Genomic DNA, 27,405 nt, shown 5'->3' with positions numbered 1-27,405 from the left:
TGTTTTGTTAATTGTTTAGATTTAGGTAGGAAAAGAATCAGGAGAGAGCAGTGTCATGAAAACTCAGGGAGGGGAGAGTATGCAGGAGAAAGGGGGGTCAAGAGGAACAATTATTGTGAAAAGCTCTTTGGATTTGGTAACTAAGTGATTGATGGTAACCCAGGAGAGGTTTTAGTAGTGCTGCAGTCTGAAGTGAAATTGCAAAGATCTTGGGGGAGGTGGGGAGAAGTGTAGCCATGGAGAGTAGATAGTTGGGTTTTTTCCTAGTAGCAGGTTTAAAATACTGAATATCAAGGCTGAGAGGGCCCTTAGAACACAGAACGTCAGAGCTAGGAGGGCCCTCAGGACACAGAATGTCAGAGTTGGTAGGGGCCTTAGAACATGAATGTCAGAGCTGAGAAGGGCCTCAGAACATAGAATATCAGAGCTGGGAGGGCCCTTAGAACACAGAAAGTTAAAACTGTCCAGGCCCTTAGAACACAGAATGTCAGAGCTTCAATCACAAAACTCCAGAGCTGGGAGCGGTCTTAGAATAGAGAATCTTAAAACTGAGAGCAGCCTTAGAACCTGCAGTGTCAGGGCTGGGAAGGACCTTAGAACATAGGAGCTTAATAATGACTTGCTGATGGATTAATTGACTCAGCTTGGGACCTAAGATAACAAAGCTGGTAAGGACCATAAAACGGAACATAGAATTGAATTGAATGGACAAAAACTTGAATCTACACTTTTCAGTACTGATAGCCACAACAAGGCCTTCTCTGGCGCTTTCAGCATACACTAATTCAATTCAGGCTGCCAGGTGGTGCAATGGATAGAATGCCAGCCCTGGAGTCAGGAGGACCTGAATTCTAATCTATCCTCAGATACTTATTAGCTGTGTGACCCTGGGCAAGTTATTAACCCTGTTTTCCTTAGTTTCTTCATCTGTAAAATGAGCTGGAGAAGGAAATGGCAAACCACTCCAGTATCTTTGCCAAGTAAACTCCAAATGGGGTCATGAAGAGTCAGACACGACTGATGCAACAAGTCAATTGAAAAAGGACCTGGGTTCAATTCTGCCTCTGAGACTCACTATCTGTGTGACCTTGGGCAAATCTTTTGAACTTACTGGGCCTCAGTTCCTTTCTTTGTCTATAAAGTAAAAGAATTGAATTTGATGAACTCCAAGGTCTTTCCTAGATCTAAATTTATTGAAAATGACCCTCCTATGAACAACATATCAGTCAGACAACAATCATTCATTAGACACATTCTACATGCCAGGATGTTGAAAACTAAAAAGAAATAAATTAACAATGTAAAAAAAAAGAAAGAAACGAGTCTTAGAGAAATCCAGGGAAACTCCAAGGCACAGATGAGGAGGAGGGAGAGAATTCCAGACGGGAACAGGGAGTGGAAAGGCCTGGGGTCAAGAAACGAACATTGTTAAGAAGATTGATGGCTTTGGATTGTAGGGTATTTAAGGGGAGTAAAATATTAGAAGACTAGAAGAGAAGGAGGAGGCCAAGTTGTGACAGGCTTTAAAAAACAGAGGATTTTGTATTTGACCCTGGAAGTAACAGGGAGCCACTGAAGGCTGAATTGATTAAAAGGGTGGGGTGAGTGACATTGACAGACTTCTGCTTTAGGAAACCCACAACAGCTGAGTGGAGGATGAACTCAGTGGGGAGAGAGTTGAGGCAGAGTGATCCACCATCAGGCTATTTCATTGGTTCAGGGGTGAGGGGATGAGGTCCTAGGTCACAGGGTGGTGGTCGCTGTGTGAGTGGAGAGCAGGGGACAAATATAGGAGAGGTTGACAAGATTTGGCAACAGATTATGAGGTGTGTGCTTGAGAAGTCATGGATGACCCCTATGCCTTGAACCTAGGTGACAGCAGGATGGTGGTGATCTCAACAGTAATGGGAAATTTAGGAAGAGCTGGGATTTAGGGGGAAAGACAATGGATTCTGTTTTGGAGTGTTTCGTTTAAGGTGCCTCCAGGACATCCAGTTTGAGATAATAATAGCTGATTTGTTAACATTGAAGATAGCACCTACTAGGTGCCAGGCACTGTAATAAGTGCTACATAAATATTATCTCATTTGATCTTCACAGCAATCTCAGAAAGTAGGTGCTAGTATTATCTCATTTTGCAGATGGGGAAACTGAGGCAGAAGTTAAATGACTCACCTAGGGTCACACAGCTAGTAAGGGTTAGAAACTGGATTTGAACCCAGTAATATCTCTTCCAGACTCCAGGCCTGATACTCCATCCCCTGCACCACAGAGTCAAAAGGCAGTTGGTGATATGAGACTGGAGCTCAGAAGAGAGGTTAGGGTTCATTAAATAGATCTGAGAACCTTCTGCATACAGATGATGATTGAAACCCATAGGAGCTGGTGAGATCTAAGAGCACTTGGTTTGCTTATTTTTTCCTTACATTCATGACAGCTGGAAGAGAAGCAAGATGTTTACATAGGAGCCTCCTCTCCAGGAAACCTCACATCCCTCTGAGGGACACCTGGCTTCTCTACCTCTGAGTGCACCTGGATGGAAGGTGCAGTTGCATATGGCAAAATCTCTTACCTGCATTCAGGAAAGTGCTCAAAGACATTCCTGGGAAGGTATAGGTTAGAGCAGATGGCCACTGGGGTTCCTTCCATCTCTGAGATTGTGGGATGCTAGGATCCTGGGAGTAGCCTGATTTGTCTGGACTCCAGCCCACTTAATCAAGCCCCTGATTAATGGTGGTAGATTGGACTTCTCCTTCCCCCCATCCTCGTCCCCTCCCCCTAAGCAGTGAGGCAGGAGAACTGGGACAGGAACACCAAGCTTCTTTATTCTTACTTGTTTATGCTGGAATCCTGGCTGCTGATTACTCATTTCCTGTTTGCTGTTGAAAGGGCACAGGGATCCAGCCCTCCTCCTTCCCCATCCCCCACCAGACTAGAGACCAACCATGGGGCTGAGGTAGGGCTGTTGGGACAAATAGATGGAGCACCTTCAAGTTCTTGCTCATTTTCTGGCTTGGAGAGATTTTTTTTTTTAAATCTCTTTTGATATTTCAATGTACCTGTGATCACATCAATGGGAACAGTTTCCTCCATCAGTGCAGATTGGGTCCTAGGAATGCCATCTCATCCTGTGTGACTTATCCACATCCTCCTAGAGAATCATGGTAGCCAGCATTTATGAAGTGCCTACTATGCGCTTTATAGATATTATCTCATTTCAACCTCACAACAACCCCAGGACTTAGGTGCTATTGTTATCCCCATCTCAGGAAACTGAGGCAAATAGAGGCTAAGTGGCTTGCCCAGGGGCACACAGCTAGTATCTGAGGTCTTCTTGACTGCAAGCCCTGTGCTCTATCCACTGCACCACCCAGCTGTCTCACAGTAGCACAGATTGTAGAACCAGAAACTAACTCAGAGGTCAAATAGTTCAATCCCACTCCCCCCATTTTACAGATGAGAAAGTGGAGCCCCAAGGAAGGAGCCCCAAATAACTTGTCCAAAGTCCCACAGGCAGGAAGAGACATAGGGATGCAACTACAGTACCGTGGAAAGAACACCAGCTCTGAGTCAGATGACCTGGGTTCAAATCTTACCACTGATATTTATCCTTATCCAAGTCATTCAGCCTCCCTAAGCCTGTTTCCTCATTTATAAAATGAGAGGGGATGAACAAAATTATCTCTAAATTTTCTTCCAGTTTTAAATCTACGACCCTAGGATTAATGGATGGCCTCTGAGGTCCCTTCACGTTCTAGATCTAGGCCAAATTTTTTATGGGGGTGGGGTTCACCCAATTGATTGGAGTCCTTCTTCAAGACCTCATGACAGGTTGAACAGGCTTCATAGCTATCCAGGGATCACATAACCTGTTCACTCTTTCTACATGTCTGGCCTTCTACTTATATGTCTTCAGTTATATCAGTATATATCTTCCAGTTACATATCCTCAGAGCAGTGGGCAGAACGTTGAATTTTGGCTCAGAAGACCCTGGCTCAAATCCTGACTCTGAGACTTAAGATTTTCACACAGTCTTGGATGGGTGACAACCTCTCTGGGCCCTGCATCCTCACCTGCAAATTGAGCAACTGGGCTAGACAACCACTAACATTCCTTCTAGCTAGCTCTAGACTAGCTAGCTTCTGGGTCAGTCTCTCCAATCACATTGGCTCACCTCTGATTCTTATTATACTCATATAGCGATGATCACACAAACTCAGAATGAGGAAGGGCTTTGGAGGGCATCTAGTCCAAGTTATTCCTGCGCAGCAATCCCCTCCGCAAAATCCTTGACTAATTGAAGACCTCTGGTGTTCGGGGACTCGCTCCTCCCAAAATAATCTATTTCACTTTAGGACAGCTCTCAGTTTTTCTCCCTTTTCAGACCTAACCTTAAATCTCCCCCCTACAACTTTGGTTCACTGCTCCTCACTCTGCCCTCTGGCATCAAGGAGAATGAGTCTGACCCTTCTTCCAAGGAGACTGAATCTGACCCTTCTTCCAAGGAGACTGAGTCTGACCCTTCTTCCAAGGGGACAGCCTTTTGAATACTTGAAGAAAGCTATCAGAACTACCCCCATTCCCTTCATCTTTCCTTCTCTGGGCTAAAGATTCCTAATTCTTTCAGCTGATCTTTGTATGGTACAGTCTCTAGTCTCCTCCTAATTTGTGACCCCCCCAAGTAATTATAGAGTGCCTAAATTCTAGGTTAATTACACTCAACCTTGTATTAGAGCTCCCTGGGTGAATGTCTTATTCCTCTCACATTAGAATTTGAGCTATTTGAAGGCAGGACCTAGATTTCATTCATTTTGAATCATACTTGACATTTATACCGTAGTTTCTAGTTAGCAAAGGACAGTACATCATTTGGTCCTGCAAGGAAGGTGCTACAGTTATTATTATTATTGTTGTCATTATTGTATTGCTGTTGCGGGTGCTGGTGGTGGTGGTGGTGGTGTTTCTATTTTACAGATCAGATCACTGGGGCTTATAAAGGACATGGGACTTGCTCTGGGACCCTGAGCTGGTAAGTTTCAAAGGTGGGATTCCACCTATCTCCAGGTAAAGCAGCCACTTCACTGGGGGTTCTTCACTTTCTGTGTGTCAGTTACAGACCTTTCCTTTGCCAGTCAGTCTGGTGAAGCCTAAGAACCCCTTCTCAGAAGAATGTTTTTGGGGCAGCCAGGTGGTACAGTGGATAGAGCACCGGCCTTGAAGTCAGGAGGACTTCAGTTCAAATCCGGCCTCAGACCAAACTTACTAGCTGTGTGACCCTGGGCAAGTCACTTAACCCCAATTGCCTCAAAAAACAAACAAACAGAAGAATATTTTTAAATGCACAAATAAAATACATGAGATTTACAAAGGAAACCCATTATACCAAATGAATTATCAAAGCATTAAAAAGAAAAGTTCATGAACTCCTAGTTAAGAACCTCTGTATTCTACCAGTCAAGCAAAAATCATTTATTAAGCACGTGCCAGGCACTGTGCTTATACTATAAAGGCAAAACCACCAGCCCCGTCCTCAAAGAATTTACATTCTAATGGGAAAGAGGCAATATATGAATAATCTGGTATATGAAAGCTATAGGAAGAACAGATAGGAAGGGACCAATAATTGTGTAGAGTCCAGAAGGCCTCTTGCAGAAGGTGGGATCAGAGCTGAGGCTTGAAGGAAGCCAGGGGCACTCAAGGGCCTGGGATGCTTTCTCTCCTTCCTCACCTCTGGCTCTGTTTCCTTGACTCACTTCAATACTCAGCATGAATCCCACCTTCCAGGGGAGGCCTTTCCCTGTTCCACCCCCGCCCCCAGCCTTCCTTTTACCTGCTCTGCATGGATCATATATGTACTTATCTACATACATGTTCTCTCCCCCATTAGAATCTAAACTCTTTAAGGGTGGGGACTGGTTTTTGTTTTGTTTTGTTTTTTTCTCTGTGTCTCCAGCCTTTAGCATAATGACTGGCACATAGTTAGGGCTTGTGCAAAACCCTTTTAATTTTATGTAGTCAGAACTATCCATTTTACCTGCTGGAAACCTCTCTGTCTCTTGTTTGGTCATGAACTCCTCCCCTATCCATAGATCTGACTGGTAACTTTTTCCATGCTCCACCAATTCACTTATGATATCACCCTTTCTATCTGTATCACTTACCCATTTTGAGCTTATCTTGAGGTACAGTGTGCCATGTTGGCCTGTCTCTAGTTTCTGTCAGACTACTTTCCAGTCTTCCCAACAGCTTGTGGAATAGTTCTTGCTCCAATCATTGGGATCTTTGGGTTTATCCAAGTATCAAAATACCAGGTTATTCTAGACTGGGCTTAAGACATGCTTCCTGTTTGCTCCTAATGCAGTCCTCTGCAATTACCTAGGGGAGCCAGGAGGCAGAGGTGAGAAGAGAGAACATTTCTAGGAACGGAGATCAGCTTGTGCAAAGAAAGAAAGATGGACTATAGTGGCTAGCATAGCTAGACATGGCATTCCTAGAGGAGAAGAAAATATATGAAGACTGGAAAGGTCATGAGAGGACAGACAGCTGTAAATGCCAAACAGACGACTTCATATTTGATCCTGGAGATACCTAGCAATAAGGCCTTGCACATAGTAGGTGGCCAATAAATGCTTAATTGAAGTGACTAGAAACTAAGCTTGGTTGTCCTATTAGCTAGTTGTGGGTTACTTCCTTTTCCCGAGTCTCAGTTTCTCCCTCTGTAAAATGGACCAGATGGTTTCTAAGGTCCCTTCTAGCTCCAGAGCCCTATGAGTATTCTATACTCCCAGACTTCTTGTCTTTCCCATTAGATGCTGCCAGATGCCAGGGTGGAATGCTCAGGCCCAGACCTATCCCTCAGAAGTCTGGCCTCTGACCAGAGCATTCAGGGTCTCAGAGCCACTGTCCAGAGGGGCAAACAACATTGCTCCCTTCCCCCACCCTATCCCTACACTTGCTGAACTTCCCAGGGAATATGGTGGACTCAAAGGCCTCTGGGATCCTTTCCAGCCCTAGAACTATGCTCCTATTATCCCACTGACTTTGGAGAGGGTCGGACCATGCCAGACATGGGGGAGTACATAGCTGCTAGGAGGGCACCATCACTTAGCCAGACATGGGTGGGGATTCCTTAGCCAGGTGTGGGTGGTGCTTCTTCTTCCCTGAGAGGAGGAGGAGGAACAGGGCGTGTGTCACCCTGACTCCTTTGGGCACTGGTCATTGTTCTAGGACTGCCTCTCACCAGTGTGAGAGAGAGAGTGAAGCTGGGGCCTGTTCCCTGGAGCCTTCCCTGTGCTTTGTGGACAGAGCAAACCCTATGTTGTTGGCCCTCCAGACCTCAGAAGATGGAAGATGGGGCTCAGACCAACCCCAAAGAGTTCAGGAAGAAGGGGCTGGTTAGACCCCTGTCCTGGAAGACATCAGTGGAGCAGACTGGGATGCTCTTCCCCTGGGCCACCTCTTTCTGGAAGGCCACCAAGTAAGTGCCAGGCCCTTAGGGGAGAGAAGAAGATCCAATCTTATGGGCATCCTTAGGGAAGTAGGGTGGGATTTTTCTAAATATTAGTGTTTTTCAGAGAAGGGAGATCTGGTTTCCCAAATCCTAGTCTGAGAAATTCCCTAGACTCATAGAAATGTTTAGAGATTGTCTAATCTAATACTGCTCTCACCATTCTGATTTTATGGATGGGAAAACCAAGCCTCTGAAAGGCTAAGGTCAAGGTTAAGGGTCAAAGATCAAGGCCATAGCAGAGCTGGTCTCCTGACCCCTATCATATTAAGTCCCACACTCAGTGTCCCCAGATTTGGAGTAAGAATCCTTAGGCTCCGCTCCTTTATAGTTGTATGACCTTGGCCAAGTCCTTTGCCACTTGAGGAGAAGGGACAAATCTGGGCCTCAATTTCCTCTATTGCAACATGAAGGGCTTGGACTGAAATACCCCTACGTGTCCATTCCAACTTTGAATGCTATAGTTTTCCTCCTCATGTTTGGCCTCCTCTCCATTTCTCCATGGGCCACCGTCCTCCAATCATTGCTCTGATGGCTTACTCTTTGAGTTCTTATGGATCCTTGGCTGGGGCCTCCCTCCCCTCAATAGCAAGGCCAGTAATGGATCCCTTCTGCCTCGAAGCAGGGGGACAGTGAAGGAGTTAGGGTGTTTGCCACCTTCTTCCTGCAGCCAGGTGTTAAAAACAGATATTGGTGTGGACTGAGGGGAGGGGAGCGGAGCTGGGGCAGCCGCATCATCTAACACGTGTTTATGGGAACGTGAAGCCAGGGCTCCACAGGTTGTAGCAGGCCCGGGTATGTGGCATGAAGGGAACTTGATGAGGGATGTTGGTTTCTCTGTCTTGCAGGTCCATCCCAGGCATCAGGAAGTTGTTCACAATCACCATTCTAGCAGGCAGCGGTGAGTAAGGGCTCATTCCTGGGGTCTCCTAGACTTCTCTGGTTTGTCCTCAAGTGACCTCTTGTCATCTGTGGGTACTGTGCCCAGTCCAGCTTCCTCCTTCTTGTTTAACCCCAGGCTGCCCATGTACAAACACCGGGAACCCGTCACCTGGCATTTATGAGGCCTGAGCCTGCTAGGGCCCCAGAGTTAAGCAAGCCTCATTAAAAGGTGATGTTTATGGTGCGTCTCCTGTCCCTGTGCACTCCCTGGCTACCCTTAAGTTGCTGGGGAGCAAGTAATGGCCCCAGCAGAGCTTGGGGAGGGGTTGGAGGCAGAGCAGGGGAAGCTTCTGAGGAAGGGGGAGAGGAAGGTAAGTGACATGCCCAAAGTCACTGTAGCAGAAGAACTTAGTGTCCTCTCTGAGGAGCAGGTGGTTGTATGAGGAGGATGTGCCCAACTGGAGGAGCTGGCCACGGGCCTTGGGACTGGGTAGGGAGGAGCAGTACAGTACATTGGGAAAGAGTACTGCCTTCAAAATCAGAGGGCCCAGGTTCAGATCCTGGCTCTGCTACTCACTAACTTAACCTCTCTAGACCTCAGTTTCCTCATCTGTAAACTGAGCTGGAGAAGGAAGTGGAGAACCACTCTAATATCTCTGCCAAGAAAACCCCAAATGGGGTCACAAAAAGTCAGATATGACTGAACAACAACAATAGTAGTAAGTAATTGAGACTGGATTTGAACCCAGGTCCTCTGACTACAGAGCAAATGCTTTCCACTAATACTATGCCGCTTCCTGCATTACTGAGATGCAGTGAATACTTGTGTGGACTTGCATGTGTGCATATGTGTACATATGAGTACGTGTGTGTGTGTGTGTATGTGTGTGTAAATTGTCCTCTGTTCACAAGCACGATTGAGTGTGTAATCTCTTCGGCATATTTAAGCTGATGTCCACTATATTAAATTCAGTGGAAAGGGAATTGACATCAGGAGATGAGAAGCTATGTAACATACTAGAATGAACATTGTGTTTTGTTTTGTTTTTTTAACCAATAATGATGCTAGAGAATGATAAGGAAGCAAACTTCAGTTTCCTCCTTTGAGAGGTGGGGGCCTGCTTGACAGAACTTTATATACATCATCAGAGGCAGTCATTGTATTAATTTTTTTCCTTAAGCGGTTTTCTTTGTTATAAAGGAGGTGTCAGGGCAGCTAGGTGGTGCAGTGGATAGAGCACCAGCCCTGAAGTTAATGCGGACTCAGACCAAACATTTGACACTTACTTGCTGTGTGACCCTGGGCAAGTCACTTAACCCCAATTGCCTAAAAATAATAATAAAAAAATAAATATAAGGGAGGTGTCAGTTCCTGGGAGGAGGGTAGAATGGGCATATTCGATTATTTGTTTATTTATTTGTTTATTTTGGCGAGGCATTTGGGGTTAAGCCCAGGGTCGCACAGCTAGTAAGTGTTATGTGTCTGAGGCTGGATTTGAACTCAGGTCCTCCTGACTTTAGGGCTGGAGCTCTATCTACTACACTACCTAGCTGCCCCTAGATTTTTTTTTTTCTGAAGAAAAAAAGAAAGTATTAGTCTTGGCTGAGAAGATTTGAGTTTGGGTCCTGATTTTATTATTTTAAAGGTACTTAATTTCTTAGGGACTCAGTTTCCTCATATGTATCACTGAGGAGGGGAAGTACAAGCTGTAAATACTATAGGCCTTTAGGTCTGACTCCTGGTTCCTTTGTTTACCTCTCAAGGCCCCAGTTCCTTCCTTTGTAAGTGAGGAGGTCGGACAAGGTGAGAGTTCTAAGTTTCCTTCCAGCCCTGAGAATACATGATTCCAAAGTTTGCTGTTGTCGTTCAGTGGTTTTTCAGTCGTGTCTGACTCTCCGTGACCCCATTTGGGGTTTTCTTGGCAGAGATACTGGAGTGGTTTGCCATTTCCTTCTCCAGCTCATTTTACAGATGAGGAAACTGAGGCAAGCAGGGTGAAGTGACTTGCCCAGAGTCATGAAGCTAGTAAGTGTCTGAGTCTGGATTTGAACTTAGATCTTCCTTCCTCCAGGCCCGGAGCTCTACCCACTGAGCCACCTAGCCTGCTTGGTAAGTGCTGGCTATTCAAAGAAAGGCAAAAGGCAGGATCCATGAAATCATAGATGAAGAGATAGAAGAGACCTTCATCAGGTCCAGTGCCCTCATTTTACAGATGAGAAAACTGAGGCCCAGAGAAGTGATTTGCCTGTAGTCACATAGGTAGTATGTGGCCAAGCTGGGATTTAAAACCAGCTTTGACTACAAGTCCTTTGCTTTCTCTGTGGCATCACCAGCGTCCCTCAAGGGTTTGTTCAAGTATAGGATGCGCAATCTGGCCTGTGAGGCTCTTTCCAACACTGAGAATTTGTGATTCTATGGATATGGTCAAGAACTAAGAGATCCCCAGTGTCACCCACTTACCAAAGCTTTGGTCCAAAGAAACAAACAGAATCAGTTTCCCTTTTAACCGAAGGTTTGTCCAAAGTACAAACAGAATGGGGTTCACCTTACCAAAGATGTGAACAAGGAGCAAACAGAATCAGGCTTTACATTTGCTTATTTATTTACGTGTTTATTTATTCTCATTAAGCCAGAGAATCATGCATGATGGAGTCAGAGACCCTTTATATACTTAGAATCAAGTCAGGATGCCTGTATCAACCAAAATGATAGTCTCCACATGTGTTAACTATAATATGAGAAAGGAATTTCTTAGTGGAATAGGTTGTAAATGCAATAAGACAAGAGAATGTCAAAGTGTCGATTGAAATTATAGATCCAGGATGTCTGTATTTCTTTTACCATTAACGTGACATAATATAACAATTATTCAAGATAGTGTCTGGCTCAAGGCGCCTTGTCCTTGGTGGTCATAAACAGAAGAATGTTCCTGGTCAGCTCCATCTGGCCTTGGGGTTGCTGACACGGGAAGGGGCATTTTGGGTTCACTCAGAGAGCAAAGCAAAGCATTATGGTAGGCTAAGCTCAGAGTGGGCCAAAATGTCTTTCTCCTGATTGACCAATCCAGGTTTTAGGCCTTTCTCAGGTGATGGGGGTGGGGTGAGGCAAATGGTTTTACACCAGGAATAGATACTTAAGGAGTTAAAGGTTAAGAATGCAGAAGTCCAGAAGCAAGAAGACTTTATTAACTGAGCCGAAACTTTGTCCCAGCCAGCTTTGCCTTCTCTTAGAGAACGAGTCAATCTCAGGGCCTGGGTAGCAGAATCTGTAGGGAAGGAAAGGTACATGGGTCCAGCTTGCTGGGTAGTTCCATTCCAGTGCAAACCCAAGACAGTATTTTATGAGACCCTTCTCCATAGCCTTTAGTGCTGAGCCTTGCACATGGCAGTACTTAATAAAAATCTATTGAGTTGATTTTGGAAAGGGGAAGGAATGCAGAGAAAGCCAGGTCCTGACAGGCTACCCTTCCCCTTGTCTTTTCGAAGAGTGATAAAGTGCTTTTGAGCTTAGAAAATAACACCATCATTAAGAACCTAGGCATTGGGATCCCGGGAGAATGGGAAGAAGAGAGAGAAATGGGAAATCTTTCCTTTCAGAAGAAAATTGGAACAGGTTAGAGTAGAAGCTTCCAAGGTAGCTAGTGAGGGAAACTTAGTCCTAAATGAGAGAGAATACATACTTCTCAGGAAACAGTCAATCAATCAGCGAGCATTAACTTGGGCTTCTCAATGGGGGCATGCTAACTACGGGATTTCCTAATAACTTGTAGGCCAGACCAAGGTCATTCTGCTTCTGTGCTGGAGAATGCGGTTTGGAGAAGTGAGCCTCTGAATTTTTGGTTGCGAATGCCCAGTAGTTAAAAAAATTTTGAACACGCATCTCTATTACAGTATATTTACTTATTTATGAATTATATAATCATATACTTGTATGAATAATAATGAATAGTATAAATCCCAAAACAGAAATTTTAAAAGGTTAAAGTAAAGATGAAATAATATAATAATAATGATAACTGACATTTACACAGTATAATGTGCCAGGTACTTTACAATTATTATCTTATTTGATCCTCACAACAACCCTGGGGGACAGGGTTTATTGTCCCTATTTTACAGATGGGGAATCTGAGGTTGACAGGGTCTACGTGACTTGCTAAGAGTCAAGAGTATGAAGCTAGATTCGAACTCTGGTCCTCCTGACTCCAGGCCCAATGTTCTATCCATTGTGCCAGTATTTGATCCCTTGGTCAACAAGAGTTGACTAGAGTTTATTAGAGTCAAAGGATGTCAACAAACATGATTTAAACACTGATTATATGCCAGGCACTGTGCCCACCACTGGAGATGCAAATAGAAGCAAAAAGAAAGACCATTCCTGCCCTCAAGGAACTTATGTACTAATAATGGCAGAAGAGAATATAAAATAGGAAACTCAGAGTGGGGAGAGGGGAGAATTAAACACACATAGTGGAGAAAGAAGCTCAGAGTGTCAGGAGTGGGACCCAGAGAGAAATGAAGGGGTGACGGTGGCTGGACAGTGGGTCCTTCCTTCAAATGGAAGTTGCAGGAGGAAATGACCAATCAGAGGAAGGGGCTGAAGAAGGGGAGGGATTTTCCAGGATGAGTATGATGGAGAAAGAAGTCCAGAGAATTAGGTGTAGGAGAGGAAGGAAGGTTATTGAGTAGGAGAGCACGGAGGAGGGATTAGAGAGAAAGACCAGTTAGCAGGTGATTGAAACAGCCCGGAAGTTATTTTCTCTTAACCAAGGGTAGTGGCTGTGTGAGTTGAGAGGAGGGAACAGATGTGAGAAAGGAGGAATTAGGTCCAACCAGATTTGGCAGCTGATGGGATTCGTTGACGTGAGGTGAGCTCTAAATCTAGGATTGGATAATCTAGAGTTTGACAGGACCTTGGAGGCCATCCAATCCAACCCCCTCATTTTGTAGAGGTAGAAGTGAAAGTGGGATTTGAACCTAGGACATCTCACTTCAGATCCTGTGCTCTTTCCACTGTCTCTGGTTTCTTTTGTGCCTTCAGACTTCAAACCATTGCTGCTGCCCTAGGGAAACCTGGCCTATGTGGGCAGCTGGGCAGGTGACCTATTGGTAGGAAAAGAACAGGAGAGAAGAGAGAACTCAGAGCTCTAGTGATGACACCCAATGGGGGAGGGGAGGAAGACAACCAGCCAGAACACTGTACCCCGGTGATGCTGCTAGATGACACGTGGGGTACCTGGGTCTTCTTCTTCTTTTTTTTTTTTTTGTGAGGCAACAGGGGTTAAGTGACTTGGCCCAGGGTCACTAGTAAGTGTCAAGTGTCTGAGCCTGGATTTGAACTCAGGTCCTCCTGACTCCACAGCTGGTGCTCTATCCATTGCACCACCTAGCTGCCCCTTATCCTGGTCTTCTTTGTCTGTCTCTTCCTCTCTCTGTCTCTCTTACCTCTGTAAATACTGTTTTATTGATTCTCTTTTCTTGTTTTTATAATCTGTCACTTCCCCATGACTCCTGTCTACCCCCATGCTCCAGCAGAATTCTCCTTTAAATACCTTACCCCTTGGCCTGTTTTTCAGTCCTGCCAATGGTCCATGGAGGCCTACTGAACTTGAAGTCAATGGTAGAAACCATCACAGGGAGAAGTGCCATCCTCTCCTTTGTGGGCTATGGCTGCTACTGTGGGCTAGGAGGCAGGGGTCTGCCCATGGACGAAGTGGACTGGTAAGTTCCCTCTGCTCCCCAGGGTTCCAGCTCCGTCCTACTGGGCACGCTGAGCCAAGCTCTTGATTTTCTGTGGGTGTACTCAAGGCCTTTTCCAGGGTTCTGCACAGGGTAGACAGCAACTGTCTTGTCTGAATGCAACTCAGGCTCCTCGGTCATGTTGTTGACATTACGAATGGTCCTTGCCTGAACCCTGTGGCCCCTCTCTTGGCTTTATGTCAGGATGTAAGCCACATATTAAGGGAGAGGGATGAGGATCTGGGGATGGAAAGAGGGTGGGGAAAGAATGAAGAAGCTAAAGGAGTTTGAGACAAGGTGGCTAGAGGAAAACCCATTGAACTAGGAGGGAGGAGATATGGATTCAAGGCCTAGCTCTGAGATTGATTGATTAATTCAAACATTTATTAATGGCGCATTCTGTGCACAGGGCAGGTAGGTGGCCCAGGGGATGGAGTCAGAGAGACTCATCTTCGTGAGTTCAAATCTGACCTCAGACACTTCTTAGTTGTGTGATCCTGCGCAAGTCATTTAACCTCGTTTGCCTCAGTTTCCACATCTGTAAAACGAAGTGGAGAAGGAATTGATAAACCACTCCAGTGTCTTGGCCAAGAAAAACTCAAAAGGGGTCATGAAGGGCCAGATATGACTGAAAAATGACTAAACAAAATTCTGTGTGAAGTACCATACCGAGTGCTAAAGACAGGATTTGAATCCGGTCCTTCTTCCTTCTATGCTCAAGTACCATCAGAGGAAGGCAGAGTGGAGCGGTAGATTTGAACCTGGCTTCAGATCTCAGCTCTGTCACTTATTCGTGTGAACCAGGAACTCAGGCTGCTCTTCTTTGAAATGGGCAGAATAATCCCTACAGCACCTACTTCAGGGGGTCTCAGATGGAGAACCCCAGTGGACCTCCAAGGCCGTCAAGTCCAACCCCTCCCCCCCTTTTTTTTTTTGCTGAGGCAATTGGGGTTAAGTGACTTACCGAGGGTCACACAGCTAGTAAGTATTATGTGTCTGAGGGTAGATTTGAACTCAGGTCCTCCTGACTCCGAGGCCAGTACTCTATCCACTGTGCTACCTAGCTGCCCCTCAACCCCTCCCTTTTCCTCTAATCTCAATTTTTTGTTGTTTCGAAGGTGACAAAAGCCACCAACACAAGTGCACCAGCTGCACAAAAGAACAGGAGAAGAGGACAGAGACATTCTTTAGAGAATACAATCAATTGTTCTTCTGTTCTCTTTTAAGTGTCACAGTACCAATATTTCCTTTCTTTTCCTTCCCCCCCATGCCCATTTCTAGTCTCTTCCTCCCAAATCCTCCCCCCACCATTAAAACAAAAACCAAACAAAAACCTGTACCTTATAACCAAAAACAAACTACTACCAAGCCAAACAAATTGACACACTGGCCACATCTGAACTTGTACCTCGAATTCAGCTCCCAGAGGCCCCCACCTCTCTGTCCATGATGTCGAGCCATCATCCAGCATTGGTCTTTTCCAGAAAACTGAGGCTAAATGACTTGCCCAAGGTCTCACAGGTAGGAAGTATCAGGGGCAGGATTTGAATGCAAGTCTTCCGACTCCAGAGCCCCTGCTCCTTCCACTGTACTTGTGTGGCCTCCCATTGTTGCTTAATTACTTAAGTGACTTTGAATGTCACAGCCCTTCTTCGGGCCTCAGTTTCCTCATCCATGAAATGCGGCGCTTGAACTAGATGATGAAGGCCTCTTCCAGCTCTACAGCTAAGATTCCATGAAGCTAAACCAACCCTAGGGCAGCTAGGAGGCGCCATAATACACAGAGCACAGGGCCTGGCGTCTGGAAGAACTGAGTTCAAATTCAACTGCAGACGCTTACTAGCTGTGTGACCCTGAGCAAGTCACTTAACCCTATTTGCCTGTTTCTTCATCTGTAAAATAAGCTGCAGAAGGAAATGGCGAACTACTCCAGTATCTTTGCTAAGATGTGACCCTGATGGGATCGCAAAGAGTCGGACAGAACTGAAAAATGACTCAACGACAACCATCTTGATGTGGCCAAGGGAGAGGACTGGGGAAGGGGAGGTTCATGGAGGGTTCTGTGAATGAGGGTGACTTCCAGCTCTCGATCTACGAACTTAAGGGTAGGTAGGAGCTGAAGAGGTCTGGCTACAGTCCCTTTGTTCCTTTGTGCTCTTCCTTGCCTCCCAACCCCAGGTGCTGCCACGCCCATGACTGCTGCTACCAGAAGCTGTTTGACCAGGGGTGCCATCCCTTTCTTGATCTATACGAATTCTCCATTGACAACGAAACTCAGACGATCACCTGCAGTGAGTATGGCTTCCTCTGGAGGGCGGGCTTGGGGCAGCTACCCGCCACTGGCCTGATCCTTCAGGCTGGGAGCTGGTGAGCTGAGACTTCCCAGGCTCCGACAAAGCAGAATAATAATGATGACAGTGACGATGATGATCGCCAGCATTTATAGAGCCCTTCAAAGTCTACAAAGCGCTTTACAAATGTGATTTCATTTATTCCTCATAACAACCTGGAGAGGCAGATACTATTATTATCCTCGTTTCACAAATGAGGAAACCAAAGCAGACAAAGGTTAAGAGACTTGTCCAGGATCACACAACTATTAAAGGTCTGAGGTAGGATTCAAACCCCGGTCTTCCTGACTCCAAGTCCTGTACTGTACCCACTGTATTCACCTAACCCCTCCCCTATCCTATACTCAGCCCCAAGATTCCTTAGAGGTCAGTCTACAAGTCAATTCAACAAAGGCAAAGAGTTATTAAGGGCATGTTATGGTGAAGGAGAGGCATCATGGCTAGAGAAGAGAGGGCTAGCCTGGGAGTTAGGAAGAGCCAGGTTCTCATGGCTGTGTCAACTTGGATAAGTCACTTAACCTCTCAGGCCCTAGGTAACTCCCTGAAACTATAAATTATAGCGAGTTGCTGATCTGTATTAATGGAGAGATTCTCTATATAACTGTCTATCAAATGCCTATTATGAGCTTGAACTTTGTAAGGCTCTGGAGGTGCGAAGACAAAAAGAGCGCAGTTACTGCTGTCAAGGAGGGGTGGAAGAGGTGGGGGGAGATGCAAATAAGTCCTGGGTTCAAGCACCTGCTCTGTCACTTCCTGGTTGAGGAAACTCTTTCCCTGGGCCTCAGTTTCCTCTCATGTAAGATGAAGGATCTGTCTAGATAACCTTTATAATACCTCCAGTCTCTGACATCCTGGTTCTAAGACCCATCCCAGTTCTGTCATTCTGTGTTCTAAGGGCCCTCCTGGTTCTGACATTCTGGGTTCTAAGTGCCCTCCCAGCTCTGACATTCTGGGTTCTAAGGGACCTCCCAGCTCTTCTAAGGGCCCTCTCAGCTCTGACATTCTGGGTTCTAAGGGCCCTCTCAGCTCTGACATTCTGGGTTCTAAGGGACCTCCTAGCTCTGACCATCGAAGATTCTCAGGTTCCCTATGCACCCCCAGGTGCCAGCCCCAAGTCCATTGCCTTTCCCCCTACAGGTGAGAAGAACGAGACAGAGTGTGACAAGCAGACGTGTGAATGTGACAAGAATGTTGTCTTATGTCTCAACAACCAAACCTACCAAGAGGAGCACCGCAATTACCTTAATATTTACTGCAAGGGAAACACTCCGTCCTGCAGCATCTATGACCCTCTGCCGGTGGAGATTGAGTGTAGACACATCCCTAAGACGCCACCTCCACCTACCTAAGCTATGCTCCCTCCCCAGAGCCCCAGGGAGAAAGCTAGGCCTGGGGAGGGCTCCAATCCTCAATCCTGGGGCCTTCCTGTCATACTGGTCCTGGGTGTGTGAGTAGAGACAGAGCATGTTGGGGTAAAGTGGGCCCAGCAAGAGGTTTGAGAAGAAACTTAGGCACAGGGCCATCCTGGGGCACCTTTGTGCCAGGCCCCTGGGAAGTTTCTCCATGACACAGACCCTTGGGGCTCAAAGGCCACAGGACAAGTTCAAAGACAAATGGAACAGGTCAGACTCCTTCCTGGGCCTGTAAATCTTACATGGGTTCACTGGATCAGTCAGGGTCTCAGCTGCCATTTTTCTAGTCCCCACTCATGGTTCCTTGACATCCTCTGTCCTTGGGCCTCTGGGTCCTTGGCTGCTTCCAGGGGCTCTTGAGCACAGTACCTATTGGTACGGATCCTACCTTAGCTGCTCTGGATATCAGTCACCATCCCACTGACCTCTGGCCCTAGCTCACACAGTCTAGGCACACGCACCATCAGACTTCTTACCACCTGTTTTCTCATGGCCTTGTCCAAACACTCCTCCGGTCTTTCTCCTTTCCTCTGAACCCTGTTTCTCAGCAGCCTTACCCCAGCCCACTCTCACCCATACACTGATGTACCCATCAATGTACACGTGGACCCATCTAACCAGTGACATTCTCACCCTAACACTGATCTTCTTCCTTCCCTCCTGGCTCTGCTAACACAAGGACACATTGGAAAACGGTGGGTTTGTAGTGAGAGAACTTGGGTTTAAATCTCACCCCTTGCTGCTTACTACTGTGCTGCCTTGGAGAAATCAGTGAGCTTCTCTGGGCCACAGTTTTCTCATCTGTAAAATGAGAAAGGTGGACTTGATGACTTCCAAGGTCCCTTTGGTCTCTAAAGGTATGATCCTGTGGTCCAGTTTCCTCATCCGTAAAAGGAAGGGGTTAGACAAGATGGGACCTGAGGTCTCTTCCAGTGCGAGGTCCGTAATTCCTAGATATGTCCAACATGGGTTCACGTCACCTGCTTGGTGATACTCACCCACCTGTATATGTCTGCCCCACATACAAACACACTCAATGCCTCCCACATGCACAGACACTTCTTACTAATCAGTCTTTTAATCAATAAACACTAATAAGTGCCTCCTCCGTGTCCAATCCACCAGTAGGCACTCATTCTCACTGACACGCACACCCAATTATACATTGGTTCCTGACCACATACTATGCTGGCACTCACCCAATGTAGGCACAGGCATTCACTTAGACACACATATCACCATACAGATTCTCTCCCAGGTACATACATGTTGCTGCTTTCCCTAATAGCCAGGCACATTCACTGGGATCCACTCTCGGTGCCTGGAAACTCCAGACATGCATCCCAACTCACTCATATTGACATCCATCCTGGGGCCCCTGGCACTTTGGCCCCAAGTGCAAACACATGGACACATTTGCCTCTCCACTCCTTAGGAGACATAGGGTCAACCAGCACTTGGTGTCTTCTCCTGACCCCATTGGTGTAGCCAGACGATGCTCCTGATCCCAACAATGAGGTACTGGGATTGGAATGGACAGCAGTCCAGGATTTGGAAAGAGAAATTGGCAAGGTAACCCTGAGGTCTGTTCCTCTTCACTGACATCCCTCTTGGACCTCCCCCAGGAAGTCCCCACCAAGCAACCTGGGAGAAACCATGGAAACTGAGACTTCTTGAGTATGAGACTGGGTGCCGTGTGTGCGGTTCACATAGGCTTCATGGGGAAAGGAGGAGAGAGGAAGAAGGAGGAAAGAGGGTTGGGGGAAATGAGGAACATAGGGGAACAGAAAGAAGGGAAAGGGGCAGTGGGGAGAGATTGGGGTAGAAACAAGAGGAGGGATATGGAGAAGGGGAGGGGAGAGGAGAACAGAAAGAATGGGAAAAGGCAGTGTGGAGGGAAGGAAGATAAAAGAAAGAATGAGTTAATGGGGAGGGGAAGGAAAGAAAAAAAGGAAGGGGGCAATGGGGAGAAAGAGACAGAAAGGAGAGAAGGAAATAGTGGGGAGGGGGATAGGCAAACGCAGAGGGAGGGGAGCAGGTCTCCTGGAGCTTTGAGTTGAGGCAAATCAAGAATATGTAGGACCAGGGTGGTAAGAAGAAAGCTTGGGGTTCAGACCAGATCTCTGATTTTTTCTTGACCCTCATGCCAGCACTTACCATTTCTCCATATGACAGCCTCAGTCCTATGAAGCCTAGCTCTTCTGCCTCTTCTCTCTTAGTCTTGTAAGGCCAGGCCTGCCGTCTCTCTCGGGTGTCCAGCACAGGGCCTGAAGAAGGATCTGAAGAGGTCAATAGGCTCAGCCCCCTGCCTTCAGCCAGATGAAAATGCAAACCTTCCAGGACAGGTGTGGTTAGGGCTTCCCTGAGCAGTCAGAATGGCCTCAGGAGAAAGGCCAGCGGCTGCTCTTCCATCCCCCCCCCCCTTGGAGATGGTTAAATCTAGAAAATGGGATGAGCCAGGATGATTCCTCAACGGCAGAAGCCTCTGAGAAGGAAGCCATCTAAGCAGGAGGTCTGAGTTGGACCCTGAACAGAGAGATTCACCTTGAACTCTTTGGGAGAAGACAGACTTCACTCAAGCTCCAGCCCATGGACTGGTGATGTGGAACCAGAATGGGAGGGGACAGTAAGGGATTCTGGCCTCCCCGATTCTGGGGGCAGGCCCACAAAGACCAGACGGGCCAATGGCACGCTCTGTCTGGTTGAGATGATGAAGGACAGTTGTGGGCTGGTTTGGGTACAAACTCCACGGTTTTCTGGTCAGCCAGCCAAGAGGCTTCTAAGCATGGATGGCACGAGAAGCAGCCCCATCTCCTTCTTGAATGACCACACAGTAGGGGGCATGGGTGGGATTATTAGAAGGGGGAGGGTCGGGTCTGGGGGGTGGTCTGCAGTAGCAGCACTGCCTTCCTGATGGAGCTTATGTCATCCCTTTGCTCTCCAAGAACTGCCAGCACAAGAGTGAAGAACTGTCACCTGCTAGGCATCCTGAAGAGAAGGAATACGCCAAGCCCCACAAACAGCTTGCATTGGCGAGGAGACTGACTCAGGGGCCAGGAGTGCACTCCCAGGACGGCTTGTCTCTCCATTGGCCAGATGCCCAGTCACTCCCTGGACACCCGGCTGAGGATGCTGCTGAGCAGACGCTGGGAGAGGATGGGTGAGGAGATGCCAGTGGATAGGATCCCTGGCCATCTCTGAATCCCACCTTCCTCTTTTTTTCTCACCCCAATCTCTTCAGAGTCAGCCAGCATTTCTACCACATTCTCTCACATCACCCTCCCCACATCCCACCCCCACCCCCAATACAACCATTCTGTCCTTCAGCCTCACCAAGGCCTGATTGGCCTCTGTGGCACCTTCCTATCCTGATTGTCCCAGAATACAGTATATCAAGTGGCCACCTCCCTACCCATTAGTCTCTCTGTTAAGCCTAAGTTAGGCTGGGGTAGGGGGATAGTTCATTGGGAACAGGCAGTCTCTAGGGAAGGGGAAGGAGGGAAAGAGAGATGGGAAGGAGGAGCAAAGGAGGCAGAGGGGAGAGACAAAAGAAAGGGAAGGGGCAGCGGGGAGGGAGAGAGGAAGGGGAGGGACAATGAATGGGGAGGGACAGACAGAGGAAGATAGTAATGCTCATCATTATTTACCTAGGGTTTTAAGGCTTGCTAATGCTTTACAAATACCTCGTTTAGATGGTAGTGGAGAAAGAAGGAAGAATTTAAAGAAGGGAAGGGGACGATGAAAAGAAGATGTTCAGAAAAGGGAAAGGGATGGGGGGAAGGGGGGAGAAGGGAAGAGGTATGGAAATCAATTCAACACCTTTATAAAGTGCCTACTATGTATAAGGCACCGTGCTAGACTCCAGGGGTAAAGCGTGTTTGTGCCTGTGTAAGATAGACATGTGTGTCTACTGGGTAGTCTAAATGTGGCTCAGGGGAGGCATTGATAGACACAATCCGAGGTCTGGACCACCCTTGAGGAAATGAGGAAAATTGCCATGAAAGCTGAGAAGGAAGCTGAAGGCAAGCTTCCTGAGTACCACCAGGCTGGACCCCTTTAGGACAGCCTCCCAGGGTGCACCAGACTAGAATTACATCTATCTGGCCCCCTAAATTTTGCTTATCTAAGGTACAATGGCCTCAAAACAAATCACTTCCTTTATTGCTGTTAAAGCAGAAATTGACCTCAAGCTTGCATCTGGAGGCTTAACTCTTTCCCATAAAATGCTAGTGACACAAAAGACCCTTACAAACAATGAACAGTTCAACTCAATAAACAGTCATTAAGCACCTACTATGTGTCAGGCATTGTGTAAAAGGCTGAGGATATATAAAGAAGCTGAAGGAAGTCCCTGTCCTCATGGAGCTTACAATCTAATGGGGGAGACAACATGGAAACAAATATATACATAGCAAGTTATATCCAGGATAAATAAAAAATAATTGATAGGGGAAAGGAACTGGAATTAAGAGGAGTTGACTTCCCGTAGGATGTGGGATTTTATTTGGGACTTATAAGGAGCCAGAGAGGTCAGTAGTCAGAGTGGAGCAGAGCTGAGAGATGGAGGATCTTATTAGTGGAACAGCCAGGAGGCCAGTGTCACTGGATAGAAGAGTACGCTTTGGTTTTTCTTTTCTTCTTCTTCTTCTTTTTTTTTTTTTTGCTAGGCAATGGGTTAAGTGACTTGCCCAGGGTCACACAGCTAGTGAGTGTTATATGTCTGAGGTCGCATTTGAACTCAGGTCCTCCTGAATCTAGGGTTGGTGCTCTATCCACTGCGCCACCTAGCTGCCCCAAGAGTACACTTTGGGAGGAAGGGGCAAGAAGACTGGGAAGGTAAGAGGGGGCTGAGTTAGGAAGGGCTTTGAATGCCAAACAGAGCATTTCGTATTTGCTCCCAGAAACCACAGGGAGCCACTGGAGTTTACTGAGCACAGGTGTGACATGATCAGACCTGAGCTTTTGGAAAATCACTTGAATAAACTCATTTATTCCAATTAGCAAAAACTGGAGATGTTATATAGATAATACTAGAAATTACACGAGAGTGGATGTGCTGGTAAGATGGAGACAAAGATGAGATCTTATCCTAGGGGTAATTTCCCTTAGATTCTAGGGAGGCAAGATATGAATCAGGGACCTGAAAAATCACATTGAAGAATCGGCTTCCCTTACATGTAGCACTGTTGCTGAATCATTTCAACTGTGTCTGACTCTTCCTGACCCCCTTTGGGGTTTTCTTGGCAGAGATACTGGAGTGGTCCGCTATTTCCTTCTCCAGCCCATTTTACAGATGAGGTAACTGAGGCAAACAGGTGAAGTGACTCACCTAGGATCACACAGCATGTAAGTGTCTGGGGTCAGATTCGAACTCTTGAAGATGAATCTTTCTGACTCCAGGCCCGGTGCTGTATGCACTGTGGCGCCACCTAGCTGCCCATACCCTCACATGTGTGCAAGCTTCCACAACCTGCCTGCCTGTCTATCCACATGTATGGAGCTGGTCCTAAAGACAAAGCAGAGAACCTTGCATGGCTTCTCTCAAAGAATGAGGAAGAATGTCTCTGTCTTATATAACTATAATACCCATCCCACACTGCAAGCAGAAACATAGTTTGTGTCAGCACTTTCTCTGAAGTTTAGGAGTGTCTCCTACAAATTGCCCCTGGGCTTGGCTGGAAACTCTGGTAACTGAGGTTACAAAGAGAGAAAACAAAACAATCCCTGCCCCACCTAGCATTCCACAGGGCAATACAACAGATACGGAGACAAGTAAATGGAGCAACTGGGAGCTCACCCCGACTTTCAGAGTCAATTCTCATTGAGGAAACTCCAAATTCTAGGTACTGTGTGAACGGCTCATCCACCCAAAGCTGACGTGACTCATGAGCCCCCATGGATTTTGGACCTTTTCTATTCAGCCAGAGAGGACAAATCATTCAAAAGAAAAGTATTTAATGAAGAATCATGGTTAAAAAAAAGGTAGAAATAAAACATGTCCCCCATCAGTTTGGGATGCACAAGTACACAACCCCATCAGTGGACACGCACAGTGCCCACAGCATGCTCCTGAATGGGCAGCTTGTGCTGCTGATGTCATCTGGGGATGACACCAGATCAGCTTTTCAGTGATCATCAGTGGTGTGCAGTCTCCACCAGGTGGATGGTGCCTGCTGGAGAATACTCCCTGCTGCTCTTGCATAGAGGGTAAGTGCTGTTTTGACTGTCTTGTGGTCACTTGCAAGGTCTGGGTGACTTCTCTAGGCACCTGATTATGGGGCTACTCGCTGCTTGTAGCTTCAGCCAGAGTCCTTACCTGGCTGGGATGCTAAGTATCCCTCATAGCAGCAGAAGACTCTGCCTGTGCTCTTTCAGTATGAAGTTCTAAGCCTTTCTTTCTTTTTCTTCCCTCCTTCCTCCCTTCCTTCCTTCCTCCCTTTCTTCCTTCCTTCCTTTCTTTCTTTCTTTCTTTCTTTCTTTCTTTCTTTCTTTCTTTCTTTCTTTCTTTCTTTCTTTCTTTCTTTCTTTCTTTCTTTCTTTCGTTCTTCTCTGTCTCTCTCTCTGTCTCTCTGTCTCTCTGTCTCTGTCTCTCTGTCTCTCTCTCTCTCTCTCTCTCTCTCTCTCTCTCTCTCTCTCTCTCTCTCTCTCTCTCTCTGTCTCTCTGTCTCTCCTCCCCCACCCCTTAAATGGTGAGAATTTCATGTCTGTGACACTAGGGAGAACTTTTCAGCCCTTTATAGCATCAGGGTAGAAAGCCACCCTGAAGTAGGAAGGCTCCTCCAAAGCAGGGCTGTCCAAGCTTTCCTGCACTTGGCTACCACCTAGTGGCCCATACAGGGGACATCATTCTCTCTCATGGCAGGCAGCCTCTAGGCAGAGGCCCAGAGGCCACCTGCAGGGAGTTTCAAGGGTCACAGTCCATCAGCCCTGCCATTTAAAGCAGGAGCTTTAAACGGGTCTTTCCATAGCCCTGCCCCAGGCAGTGCGGGTGCGAGGGAGGGAGAGAGGCTGCAGAATCCAGCCTTGGCTCTGTTGTGAGTTAGGGGTGTGATGCTGGTTCTGTAAAGGAGGTTGGGCTAAGTTACGGTGTCATACCACTTTTGGCAGTCTGGTGAATCCAGGGACCCTTCCTTAGAATAATGTTTTTAAATGCATAAAATGAAATACAAGGATTACAATTATATTGAACTAGAGTGCTGTTATTAATTATAATATTAATCACAATATTGAAAACAAAACAAGTGGGTGGACACTGCAGGTTTCCAGGTGTCAGTGTTCCTATTTGTTCTCCACTGTTCTCAGGAGGCCAGAGGCTTTCTTAGTGTGGCTTATCAGGGCCATTCCCTTAGCCCCTCAGCTTTGAAGAATCTGTCTCCTGATAAAATGTAAACTCCTTAAAGGGACTGGGTTTTTTTTGTCTGAACACTAGGGCCTAGCTCTGGGCCTGCCTGTTGATTGATTGAATGAAGCTCATAGGGCAAAGACTGTGAGGAAGGTCCTGAATGAAGGGAAAGGGCATAGACTTGGTGGCTAGAAGGTAGGCAATCTTCTCAGCCAACAGATGATAGAGCCTGAGGTCAGGGAACAGGTCAGCCTGAGGCCCCCTGGGGCACACAAAAGGCAGGCTTACTCAGCCTCTTCAGTAATAATAATAAGGTTTGCAAAAACACTTTACAAATGTCTCATTTGATCCTTGAAACAACCCTGGGAGGTAGGTTAGTATCTCAGTAATGATAAATAACATGAAATTCCTATTCCTTATTATTATTACTGCCATTTTTTGCAGATGAGGAAACTGAGGCAGAGACAGTAAAGCGACTTGCCTAGGGTCACATACCTAGTAAAGTGTGCAAGGCCAGATTTAAGCTTGGGTCTTTCTGATTTCGTGTCCAGCACTGTCTCTACTATACCCTCTTTAGCTTTTCCTGTCTCTTCTGGTTTATGGCTTAGTCTTTCAGATGGCCCAGCTCAGGGATGGGGAGCCTACGGCTTTGAGGCCACATGTGGCCCTCTAGGTCCTCAAGTGCAGCCCTTCGACCTGAATCTAGTTTCAACAGGACCACACTTGAGGGCTTAGAGGGCCACACGTGGCCCTCAGGCCGCAGGTTCCCCACCCCTGGATTAGATTGTCTCAAAGGGACCTTTCAGCTCCAAGTTCTAGGATCCTAAGAACGGCTGATCCAGAATGGAAAGCACCTGGTGACTTCTTTTTTCAGCCCAGGGAGGAGGAGGCAGTGACACCTGTTACCTTGAGCCTCGCCATACCTTTTACTCAGCGGTCCAATGCCAGGCAGGTGGCCAGCTCTAACAGATGGTTCTCTGCTCCGCTCTGCTCTCTTGCAGCCAGGATAGCCTCTGTGCAGCTACTTCCAGAGGCTTGTGGTTGGACTTTAAATGCAGAAGATGGCTGTGCTTTTTAGCAGCAGCAAAGTTGGCACTGAAAAACTGTCACTTTCCCCAGTTGTGGGTGTCTAACAAGCAGCTGACTTCCCCAACTGTGACAACAAGCGTCGTGCTCAAGGGAAACATGGAACAGGTTTCCAGAACTCAGATACATAGATATGACAAAAAGCATCTTGGTGTCTTCAAATGAGCCACCGGTCTGGGGTCAGGGACCTGGGTTCAAATCTCAGCTCTACTCATGAACAATCCACCTACCCACTCTCTGGGTCTCAGTTTCCTCATCTGTAAAATGAGAAGCTTAGACTAAATGATTCTGAGGGTCTCTCCAGCTCTAAATTCCTGTTCCTCTGATCCTTGGGACATGGGGTATCAGAGCAAGTCTGTTTCCCCCACAACCACTCTGTCTGACTACTAGTCTGGAGCAGGTCTGAGGGAGAATCATTCTTTGGGGAGGCAGTTCCTCTTGGAAATGTGGCACCAAATTTGTGCTTGTATACACTGGCAGAGACTGAAGAGAGAGCAACCACAGGATAGGAGCTCTGGAAGAATTCCAGGGTAGAGAGAGAGAAAGCTGTTGGGTTTGAATTGGGGGCACCCTGGAAACAAAGCAGCTGAAGATTGGGTTTAACCTGAGAAGAGGAGGAGCTAGCAAAGGTTTTATTTGCCCATTAAAATGCTGCCTCTGCGCCTCCCTTCAGATAAGCCATCTCTTTGAAATAGAAACCCCTGCTCTAGGCAAAAGGACCACATGTGATCTCATGATATTATCTCTGCTTTGAATTTCCACCAGTCAGCTCTGTGACTAACTCTGCACACAAATAAATATCTGCTGCATTGAATTGGACAAAACATTCATAGCTCATGGACTTAGACAATAAACATTTATTAAGCACCTACTATGTGCCAGGCACTGTGCTAAGCCCTGGGGACACAAAGAAAGAACTGTCCTCATGGAACTTACAGTTTAATGTAAGAAACAACATGAAAACAATTATGTACAAACAAGATACACAGGGAAATAACAGAGGGAAGGCACTGGCATTGAGAGGGATTATTCCAGCCCTCTCTTTTTGTAGATCAAGAAATGGAAGCCCAGAGAAATTAAGTGAC

At 46.7% G+C, this 27,405-nt stretch overlaps 1 protein-coding gene across 1 annotated transcript; it reads left to right on the top strand.

Moving 5' to 3' along the window:
- Positions 1 to 7,337: 7,337 nt before the first annotated feature.
- Positions 7,338 to 18,997, top strand: PLA2G2F (phospholipase A2 group IIF). Its single transcript, XM_020973231.2, has 5 exons — positions 7,338 to 7,478; positions 8,357 to 8,409; positions 13,967 to 14,111; positions 16,308 to 16,420; positions 17,618 to 18,997. The coding sequence occupies exons 1-5, from the start codon at positions 7,345 to 7,347 to the stop codon at positions 17,827 to 17,829; spliced, it is 657 nt and encodes a 218-aa protein (XP_020828890.1). The 5' UTR covers positions 7,338 to 7,344; the 3' UTR covers positions 17,830 to 18,997.
- The last annotated feature ends 8,408 nt before the right edge of the window (positions 18,998 to 27,405 follow it).

The sequence above is a fragment of the Phascolarctos cinereus genome, unplaced genomic scaffold, assembly GCF_003287225.1.
Source record: "Phascolarctos cinereus isolate Bilbo 61053 unplaced genomic scaffold, phaCin_HiC Scaffold_726;HRSCAF=1367, whole genome shotgun sequence".
NCBI classification, from domain to species: domain Eukaryota; kingdom Metazoa; phylum Chordata; class Mammalia; order Diprotodontia; family Phascolarctidae; genus Phascolarctos; species Phascolarctos cinereus.
This window is presented reverse-complemented; position numbering and strand designations above follow the sequence as displayed.

What these genes read in the sequence shown, in the direction of transcription:
- PLA2G2F (XM_020973231.2), top strand. Translation starts at nt 7,345, where the DNA reads ATGGAAGATGGGGCTCAGACCAACCCCAAAGAGTTCAGGAAGAAGGGG. An exon ending in TCTTTCTGGAAGGCCACCAA is followed by an intron (nt 7,479 to 8,356) that starts GTAAGTGCCAGG and finishes TCTGTCTTGCAG; the next exon opens with GTCCATCCCAGGCATCAGGA. An exon ending in CCCATGGACGAAGTGGACTG is followed by an intron (nt 14,112 to 16,307) that starts GTAAGTTCCCTC and finishes TCCCAACCCCAG; the next exon opens with GTGCTGCCACGCCCATGACT.